This window comes from Neoarius graeffei, chromosome 15, assembly GCF_027579695.1.
Source record: "Neoarius graeffei isolate fNeoGra1 chromosome 15, fNeoGra1.pri, whole genome shotgun sequence".
Lineage (NCBI taxonomy): Eukaryota > Metazoa > Chordata > Actinopteri > Siluriformes > Ariidae > Neoarius > Neoarius graeffei.
The window spans coordinates 40,884,616-40,895,370 of record NC_083583.1 but is presented as its reverse complement, the minus strand read 5'-3'; the positions used below and the strand labels follow the sequence as shown (position 1 = coordinate 40,895,370).

Sequence of the window (10,755 nt, the reverse complement as noted above, 5' to 3'; positions counted from 1 at the left end):
TCACATTCTGTGAGCTCTCTGACTGACTAATTCCTGGCCTTTAGAGGTTCCTGATAAGTTTTCTGTGGGTGTTTTGATAAATTGTGACATTTAGATGATCCAATAAAACAATTAGTCTCCCAAATTGTAAATTGTGAGGCAACACAATTTCCATCATTTTAAATCTCTATCTATTATCACAAGGTATAACAATATAACTGCAATATACTACTTTTGTATACCAGTTTGCAGGCCAAGTTCCAAGGAAAGGTGCAGTTCAAGGCATGCTATCTTTGTTCAAACATCACTCATAAAATGCATGCTGTTTTCTCTTACATTACCATTAACCTGACACTACAATGACAGGCAGAAAGTGTAGTTACCCAACCTCTTGTAAACAGAGGCTACAGCTTTCAAACCGACACAGGCTTATGCAACCCTGTTCATCAGAACTGAAATATTCTTCCCTCAAAGTCAATTTTATCATTTCTTACACACACACAAACCATGCAGACATTCTGAATCATGGTTCAAAAAAGAAAACCACACAGGAGTCCCATTAAAGTGACTACTTAAAGTATAAGGGGGACTAATATGAGATGAGTAATAAATAAATGTGTTTTATGTTATAAAAATGACTGTCAAATAAATTAATTGTTGTCAAAACCTGTTAGTTTATTCTATAATCTGGGAATGTAGCCACAGAGGGGATTGTATGTGTCAGGCTGTTAGAAATATTTCCTTTTGCAACTGAGCATGTAACAGCACACACTTGTCCAAACCAAATTTGTGATCAAGTGCAGTGTGAAGCTTTCCAGCTATTTCTGGCTCTCACATGCAGCAAGTGGGTGACGAGTTTGAAGGCTGACTGTTTACAGAAAGCAGAGCTTCATTACTCGGGTCCCAAGATGGGCCCTCTGACCCCATCGCTGTGAGAGGTTAGCATGACTGAAGAACGTGCTTTTGAGAGCTTCCTCAAAGGAGCAAATCAGCAATGCTTTTGGAGAAGCTCTATTTTAGTTTTCAATTGTTATACCTCAAACTGTCATATTTGCATGGGAAAGTGTATCACAGTATGTGTTCCATGTTGCTTTCTTTTCTTTTTTTTTACTGAATGTTATAAAGTAATTGAGATTTGTACTTGACTTTTTCTCCTCTGGTTTTTACTAAAGCATAATTAGCACGAGACCATGAATGAAATGTCAAGAGGCTTAATGAATACCCTGCTTTGTGATTAAGAAAATGAGAAATGGTTCTTAACTGAAATTGAAAACAATAAGCCTATAAAAGTCTATTGTGATAAAACAGCTGATTTTTCTTAAAGTTTCAAGGAAAACGTAGTCAAATGTGGGGGGGGGGGTATGGAAAAATCCAGTTTGGCTAGATGTAGATGTTAATTTTTTAATACTACTTTTGATTCCTTGTGGAGAAGCAGTGCATGTTCTAAGCCTTAGAGAAAGACAGCAAGGAAGCGAGATCCTCCCTCCCAGAGGCAGTCCCCTCTCAAATCCTACCTATACTTGTGGCATATGAAGCAAGGGACAGACGCAATCAGATCAGAGAAAAGACCTGAGACACGCAGATACTGTGCTGATGGTGGATTTAGAAAAAAAAACCAACCCTGATTGAAGTCGACTAGTTCCTGCCAGTGAGTAAGTGAGAGAGAGAGAGCAAGAGAGAAAGGGGAAGAGCCATGAGAAGGAGTGGGAGGAAGAAAGCGCCAGAAAGGGAGTGAGTGCAATGCGTGAGGGGAAGTGAGAGAGAGAGAACAGGGAGGGGAGAGCAAGCGATGGAGAGACAGGAAACATGCAACAGCCACTGAACCTGGAAGGCAGGAAGAGTGGAGGAAGCAACGGAATATGGAGGCTTTCAGCCAAATGCAGGGGCAATGGAATACAAGCAAAGGCAGCATGTGCTTGTTCAGGAGGAGGGAGGGAGGCTGTCAACGGTCCAGCAGCAGAGAACAACGTGAGGATAATATCAGAAACAGGCACTGACGGGAAACAGAGGGAGAGGGTGGGGGGTGAGCCAAGGAACATGCTGATGAAAAAGTTTCAGGCTTCGGGAGGGATAGAACTTGCATGACAATACCATCCAACCAGGAGTGGTGGGAGACAGTGCATGAGGGAAGGATAAATCAGTTCCAGAGTCTCTATGTGAAACCTCTCTCCTGCCTCCGTTATGTTTACTGATACCAGAGGGCTTAGGCAACATACCATCCCACATCACTTCTGGTTCCTACAAAAGAAGACCAAGATGGGACACTCAGCAAAGACTGAGAAGGGATCTTTGTTTAGTTTTGAACCTGAACAATACAAGATGGGTTGTCATGGATCTAAGCAGACCATCCATAATGGATACAGTAACCATTCTAGGGTATCTCTTACCGCTCTGAAGTGGCATTCGAAGCTCTTTAGGACTGGCAAGAGCTGTCAAACTGAGCCGAGCAGTATGAGGTGGCGTAAGTGTGAGGGGCAGGGATTACAACACAACAGCGCCTCTGTGAGGGATCGCTCAAGAGAATGCAGCTTTGTGGAAAACCTCCAACAAACTCAGACACCCCTCCCTTTGAGGAAATGTGCTCTGGATTTGCCGACGCAGTTCACAGGTCAAAGAAACTGTGGAGTGTCTGTTTGCGTGGTGGCACAACAATCCGGCTCTGTCAGAGAGTCACAGGCGCCTGGGCAAACTGAGGAGAACGAACACACGTTTGACAAACGTGAGACACCTAAAACCAGCTGCGGTAGCAATCCAGAACACTATAGTGTGGATAGTGCAAGACAGAATTTCCATGACTCAATGAGACATGTAGCAGAAGACAGTGATGGGTACAGGTCCATGCATGAAGTTTTCTTCTCTACAGAAGTTTCCCAAAATATCACCATCAAACACAATAAGAGGTCTCATAAAGGGGATTTAGAAAATATGTTAGACAACAAGGGGCAGTCCCTGAGTGGAGACGCTTACATCTTCAAATCAAAGAAAACTCAGAGGGTTGTCCAGGACCAGATCCGTAAAGTGGTTATGAATCTTGAGGAAGTTCTCCGTGGTTTGAAGGAAGTGCATTTGGAAATGAAGGAGGTAAAATCTCTGGGTTTGTAAAATTTGCAGATGTGCTCATATATGTTTTTGATAATGATTAGAACAGAGATGTGCCTCACAGCAGAATTGTGTCTATTCATGACATGGGGTTGTCAATCAAGTAGCAGTTACTCCTCTAATTGCACTGTAAAATCCAAAATTAAAGTACTAACAAAAAAAAAAACTTTCCTGGGTGCTATAATTGAGAGAAAACACAGGGAGTAATACAAAAAAATTTGAACTACCTGCTCCATTTCTGAGGTGAATGCAGTGCTTGTAAAGGATGCTGTGCTGCACCTTTTTATCATCCATTGTCAGCTGGAGCGAATAGAATGGGGCAGCTGGAAGGCAGGGCGACTGCCTATTTTTAGTTTCGTGCTGCTGCAGCCTAATCTCATTTACACAAAAGTATCCCATTGGTGTCCTTGCATGTTATCTTCATCCATGTGGCACTGATTGTTTGGCATAAAACTAGGAACGTATTCAGGGAACTCTGGCTTTTGCAAACATGGGTTGGATGGTTTGAGCAAAGCTCAAATATGGTGATGTCTTCCTCTGATACTCAGGTGGTCCAGCAGATTGACCAACTGACCTCCAGTATTGACCTGGGAGAGGAGGACAGCAGAGAAGCTTCTGGACATTGCAGCCCTAGTGAAAGAGTTTCTGCATCAGAGAAAGCGAAATATGTTCACACCAGCATCCACAATTCTGGGTACCCAAACAACCCAGGTCTTGTGTCAAGCTTACCAAGGGGTGCAAGAAGGTTTGAAGCATGTAGCAAAGACCAGACACCGGGTGAAAGCCCCCCTAGTGTTGCACCACCAGCATACCAAACTGCACTTTCATCTATAAAGAATTCAGGGTTGAAATTCAATCATGGAACAACAGCATCCCAAATTAAGGGGCCTAAATCAGAGGCCAATGCACTGACTAGAAGCCAGAAGCCTCCTCCTTACCCCCTTAACAGCAGAACCTGGAGGGCAAATAAAGGGAAAATTCCCCCTTATGAAGGCAGACGAAGACTGCTGTCCACTACTGTGTAATGGGGCAGCTGCTTGAGGGCAGCTAGGGGAAGATTACAGTTTGAAGAATCCGGTATCCAAGGAGACTGGCAGCATTAAGTAAGTATGGTCAGAGTATCGCTGCATGCAGTCAACTGATTCAGAGCCTGACTATTCAAACACAAGTCACTTTGAGTGCATGCTAAGTATGCACCATGGCGTGTCTGCATATGTGTGTTCAGCTGTGCTGTTTAAGACCCATTTGTGATTAAAAAGTCAGAAGGCACCTGTAGATTAGTGCCAGTCTAAAGAGACATTCCGAGAAGCATGTAATTAGAGAATCAATCACTGCTTTTTTTTTTTTTTTTTTTTTTTTTTTGCAATCTGCCATCTGTAAAAGCTTTTTTAAAGTTTTGACAGAAGATTAGTTTTGATAGTATGAAATCTTATACTATAGTTAGCATTGCTGTAGATGTTTACAGATTAGAGGTGAACCCATCTCAATTTTTATGGTATGACTGAATCATTAAAGTGGTCTTTGTATTGGGAAATTCTACCACATCACTTTTGTATTACTCATATATTCATGCATGTTTAGTCACCACTTTATCCTGGGCAGGGTCATAGTGTATCCAGAGTCTGTCCCAGGTACACTGGCTGTGAAATAGGAATACAACCTGAATGGGATGACAGTCTATTACAGGGTACCATGCACACACACACATTTACATGTAAGGGCAATTTAGGGTAACCAATCCACCTACCAGCAGTTTTTGGGAGGTGAGAGAAAACCAGAGAACCATGAAGAAACCTACACAGACTCGGGGAGAACTACATACAGACAAGAACCCGAACTTAGGAATGAACCAGGGCCTCTGGAGCTGTGAGGTAGCAGTGCTATCTGCTGCATCACTATGCTGGATTTTAATGTTACCAAGAATCATGAATTTCCCATGGTACTGTGCGTTTTTCTCACTCTCATAGGAAACATGGTCTCTCTGGATGACATTTCCCGTGGAGAAGGTGTGGCTTCCCACGCCACAAAACTAATACAATGTTTAGATTAAGCTCAATATTGCACAATACTGAAGGCCTCATACCATATTAAATCGCTGAATTCACTAAATCTATCTTCTTATCTCAGACCATACATTCAGCCTTGTTTATTTTATAGTATTGGAAGCATACAGTGGTGCTTGAAAGTTTGTGAACCCTTTAGAATTTTCTATCTTTCGGCATAAATATGACCTAAAACATCATCAGATTTTCACACAAGTACTAAAAGTAGATAAAGAGAACCCAGTTAAACAAATGAGACAAAAATATTATACTTGGTCATTTATTTATTGAGGAAAATGATCCAATATTACATATCTGTGAGTGGCAAAAGTATGTGACCCTTTGCTTTCAGTATCTGGTGTGACCCCCTTGTGCAGCAATAACTGCAACTAAACGTTTTCGGTAACTGTTGATCAGTCCTGCACACCGGCTTGGAGGAATTTTAGCCCATTCCTCCATACAGAACAGCTTCAACTCTGGGATGTTGGTGGGTTTCCTCACATGAACTGCTCGCTTCAGGTCCTTCCACAACATTTTGATTGGATTAAGGTCAGGACTTTGACTTGGCCATTCCAAAACATTAACTTTATTCTTCTTTAACCATTCTTTGGTAGAACGACTTGTGTGCTTAGGGTCGTTGTCTTGCTGCATGACCCACCTTCTCTTGAGATTCAGTTCATGGACAGATGTCCTGACATTTTCCTTTAGAATTCGCTGGTATAATTCAGAATTCATTGTTCCATAAATGATGGCAAGCCGTCCTGGCCCAGATGCAGCAAAACAAGCCCAAACCATGATATTACCACCACCATGTTTCACAGATAGGATAAGGTTCTTATGCTGGAATGCAGTGTTTTCCTTTAAATAAAACAGGGTGCCCACTCACACCTGATTGTCATCCCATTGATTGAAAACACCTGACTGTAATTTCACCTTCAAATTAACTGCGAATCCTAGAGGTTCACATGCTTTTGCCACTCACAGCTATGTAATGTTGGATCATTTTCCTCAATAAATAAATGACCAAGTATAATATTTTGTCTCATTTGTTTAACTGGGTTCTCTTTATCTACTTTTAGGACTTGTGTGAAAATCTGATGATGTTTTAGATCATATTTATGCAGAAATGTAGAAAATTCTAAAGGGTTCACAAACTTTCAAGCACCACTGTAGATACTCATCCCTGTCAGATATGTTCTTCCGATTTTTGACAGGAAATCAAAGGTATCTGCATATGAAATTAATGCTAAAATCTTATGGTGTGGAAAAGTATTTATTGCTAAGCATTTCAAGATATATAGTGGTGCTTGAAAGTTTGTGAACCCTTTAGAATTTTCTATATTTCTGCATAAATATGACCTAAAACATCATCAGGTTTTCACACAAGTCCTAAAAGTAGATAAAGAGAACCCAGTTAAACAAATGAGACAAAAATATTATACTTGGTCATTTATTTATTGAGGAAAATGATCCATTATTACATATCTGTGAGTGGCAAAAGTATGTGAACCTCTAGGATTAGCAGTTAATTTGAAGGTGAAATTAGAGTCAGGTGTTTTCAATCAATGGGATGGCAATCAGGTGTGAGTGGGCACCCTGTTTTATTTAAAGAACAGGGATCTGTCAAAGTCTGATCTTCACAACACATGTTTGTGGAAGTGTATCATGGCACAAACAAAGGAGATTTCTGAGGCCCTCAGAAAAAGCGTTGTTGATGCTCATCAGGCTGGAAAAGGTTACAAAACCATCTCTAAAGAGTTTGGACTCCACCAATTCACAGTCAGACAGATTGTTAATTTATTTATTTTTTAGCTGTTTGCCATAGCAAAAGCTATATATGTACATACGTTATGGCTTGGAAACCACTACAGCTTGCGCCAATTACAGTGGCCCCATTGTACAATCTGCATGTCTTTGAACCGTGGGGGAAACCGGAGCACCCAGAGGAAACCCACGCAGACATGGGGAGAATGTGCAAACTCCACACCGAAAGGCCCCTGTCGGCCGCAAGGTTCGAACCCGGAACATTCTTGCTGTGAAGCGACAGTGATAACCACTACACCACTGTGTAGACTGTGTACAAATGGAGGAAATTCAAGACCATTGTTACCCTCCCCAGGTGTGGTCGACCAACAAAGATCACTCCAAGAGCAAGGTGCGTAATAGTCAGCGAGGTCACAAAAGGACCCCAGGGTAACTTCTAAGCAACTGAAGGCCTCTCTCACATTGGCTAATGAGTCCACCATCAGGAGAACACTGAACAACAATGGTGTGCATGGCAGGGTTGCAAGGAGAAAGCCACTGCTGTCCAAAAAACATTACTGCTCGTCTGCAGTTTGCTAAAGATCATGTGGACAAGCCAGAAGGCTATTGGAAAAATGTTTTGTGGACGGATGGGACCAAAATAGAACTTTTTGGTTTAAATGAGAAGCATTATGTTTGGAGAAAGGAAAACACTGCATTCCAGCATAAGAGCCTTATCCCATCTGTGAAACATGGTGGTGGCAGTATCATGGTTTGGGCCTGTTTTGTTGCATCTGGGTCAGGACGGCTTGCCATCATTGATGGAACAATGAATCCTGAATTATACCAGCGAATTCTAAAGGAAAATGTCAGGACATCTGTCCATGAACTGAATCTCAAGAGAAGGTGGGTCATGCAGCAAGACAACGACCCTAAGCACACAAGTCGTTCTACCATAGAATGGTTAAAGAAGAATAAAGTTAATGTTTTGGAATGGCCAAGTCAAAGTCCTGACCTTAATCCAATCAAAATGTTGTGGAAGGACCTGAAGCGAGCAGTTCATGTGAGGAAACCCACCAACATCCCAGAGTTGAAGCTGTTCTGTATGGAGGAACGGGCTAAAATTCCTCCAAGCCGGTGTGCAGGACTGATCAACAGTTACCGCAAACATTTAGTTGCAGCTATTGCTGCACAAGGGGGTCACACCAGATACTGAAAGCGAAGGTCCACATACTTTTGCCACTCACAGATATGTAATATTGGATCATTTTCCTCAATAAGTAAATGACCAAGTATAATATTTTGGTCTCATTTGTTTAACTGGGTTCTCTTTGTCTACTTTTAGGACTTGTGTGAAAATCTGATGTTGTTTTAGGTCATATTTATGCCGAAATATAGAAAATTCTAAAGGGTTCACAAACTTTCAAGCGCCACTGTAGGAGTAAAAATATGTTCAGAGGACGTTTTATGATTTCAGTGAACAACTCTCTGAATTATATAATAGCTTCATTACAAATCACTCAGTCATCTGAAAGCAGGCCTCTTCAGTCAAGCATTGGGAGCCCAGCTGGATATTTGAGGCTGAAACTTTGCTTCTTAAGATTAATTGATTAATGTGAACACCTGGAGGAACACCAAGATGGCAGAGCTTTGGCTCAAAACCACAGGGGGAGAAGAATAATGGATGTGCTATTGCACAGAACACAGTTATATGCACAAACTTTTTGCTGACGTGAGTAGAAAAACCTCATACTGAACCAGATAAATGAAAGCACAAACAAAACAGTTGTATGTGAGCACTGTTTGCATTAAGAATGAGCTTCTGTTATCAGCAAGCATGAAGGCATTTTAAAGGTACAGTTAGGCTTGAAGTGATAACATATTTTAGAATAAGAACTATAACAGCAGGGCGGCACAGTGGTGTAGTGGTTAGCGCTGTCGCCTCACAGCAAGAAGGTCCTGGGTTCGAGCCCCGGGGCCGGCGAGGGCCCTTCTGTGTGGAGTTTGCATGTTCTCCCCGTGTCCGCGTGGGTTTCCTCCGGGTGCTCCGGTTTCCCCCACAGTCCAAAGACATGCAGGTTAGGTTAACTGGTGACTCTAAATTGACCGTAGGTGTGAATGTGAGTGTGAATGGTTGTCTGTGTCTATGTGTCAGCCCTGTGATGACCTGGCGACTTGTCCAGGGTGTACCCCGCCTTTCGCCTGTAGTCAGCTGGGATAGGCTCCAGCTTGCCTGCGACCCTGTAGAAGGATAAAGCGGCTTGAGATAATGAGATGAGATGAACTATAACAGCTGTTACAGTTATCACAATTAGTTTTGCATCCAAAACACTGTTAACTTTGTAAGAAATAAAACACTCGGGATCCTGAGTGTACTGCTACAGAAATTATTCAGGCTTGGGTGGTGTGATGCCACCCTGAAGTGGATTATTTTCCAATAACAGCAAGTTCCAAAGTGTTGCAATTTTCAAAAATTATTACAGAAATAAATGTAGTGCCTTTCACCCATTTACAGTTATATTTAATGTGGAATGTCCATGAGATAAGTTACAAATAAGCAGATGTTCCCTGACCAGCCTCTTTTTTACTTTCTTTCTTGATGTTAATGGGACCAAATAAACAAACAAAAACAAATTACACATTACCCAGAAACTGCAAAACAGTTTGTTCTGGAGCCATTCCCGTGGTAGAAAGCTTACGGCCTGTTACAAAGCACCGATACTGAAACTCCTTCCTATTGTTTGAATTACAGATAGTGCTACTTTCAGCGTGGCTGTTGGAAAATGAATAAAATCCTTCTAATGAATCAGATTCCAAAATTCAACAGCACTGTGATATATTTATTACTGGAGTATCTTCTGCTTAATGTGTGTAAACATTTTTACAGATTTTCTGCTTAAATTTCATATAGAGCAGTGTTACACACTGAAACCAGTTAACTCACTTTAAAAAGTAGCACACCTATCATACAATCATTACCGGCAAATAGAAATTGCAGATAGGTAAAAACGCTAATTTTATCTGTGGTTAAAGTTAAATTAGGGCTGTCTCTTGAATCTCTAGGGGTCCTTAGCATCCCCTCCACTCCAGTCAAGTCACAGTCCACAAGCAAGTCCTCTGCGAATACCTGAACCACACTAACAGTAGTAGGCTCAATGTCCCTTAAAGTCAAACAAAACCCAGAAATAAACTCCATTTGCCGATCACAGCAAGTGCCCTGATGTGCCTTCTGCATGTTTAAATTAAAAACAACATTGTATCCATTTTAAAAGGTTATGATGCTGCTAAAAGTAGGCTTATCTGGACGCAACCATTTGCACTGAAACTGGATATCCGCCTGTGATGTAACCAGTTCACTAGTATGCCGTTTACCTTAATAACAGAGGCATCACATAAAGGCTTCTGGCTAAGGCGCCATACCATAAATCCGGGGACCCGGGTTCGATTCTGACCCGAGGTCATTTCCCGATCCCTCCCCGTCTCTCTCCCACTCATTTCCTGTCCTGTCTCTACACTGTCCTATCCAATAAAGGTGAAAAAAGCCCAAAAAAATCCCTGGGTGCCACCGCACGCTCTCGCTCTCTGTGTGCATTTTCACTGCATTCAACCCTGCTGAAGCAGAGAAAGAACTTCACTGTGCTGTAATTATAGATGACAAAGGCTTCTAATTCTAAAAATCTAATCAGAAATTCTGTAACCACGTGATTTTTACTGCCAACAAAATACACGAATTAACAGATGTCGCTTTTATGAGTGAAATCTCATTCAACGAGAACGTATACGCCGTACTGACACAGATACAACTAAACAATCCTGTTGTCATAGCAGTGCAATTCTTGCTGTCTCAAGAGATCACTTTTCTCAGTGAATAAAAACAAACAAAAGCATGTCA

At 41.6% G+C, this 10,755-nt stretch overlaps 1 protein-coding gene across 1 annotated transcript; it reads left to right on the top strand.

Moving 5' to 3' along the window:
* The first annotated feature begins 1,615 nt into the window (after positions 1–1,615).
* On the top strand, positions 1,616–4,404 carry LOC132898850 (uncharacterized). The gene is made up of 2 exons (XM_060940521.1): positions 1,616–3,060; positions 3,627–4,404. The coding sequence occupies exons 1-2, from the start codon at positions 2,161–2,163 to the stop codon at positions 4,101–4,103; spliced, it is 1,377 nt and encodes a 458-aa protein (XP_060796504.1). The 5' UTR covers positions 1,616–2,160; the 3' UTR covers positions 4,104–4,404.
* Positions 4,405–10,755: the final 6,351 nt, after the last annotated feature.

What these genes read in the sequence shown, in the direction of transcription:
- LOC132898850 (XM_060940521.1), top strand. Translation starts at nt 2,161, where the DNA reads ATGTTTACTGATACCAGAGGGCTTAGGCAACATACCATCCCACATCAC. An exon ending in TGCATTTGGAAATGAAGGAG is followed by an intron (nt 3,061 to 3,626) that starts GTAAAATCTCTG and finishes TCTGATACTCAG; the next exon opens with GTGGTCCAGCAGATTGACCA.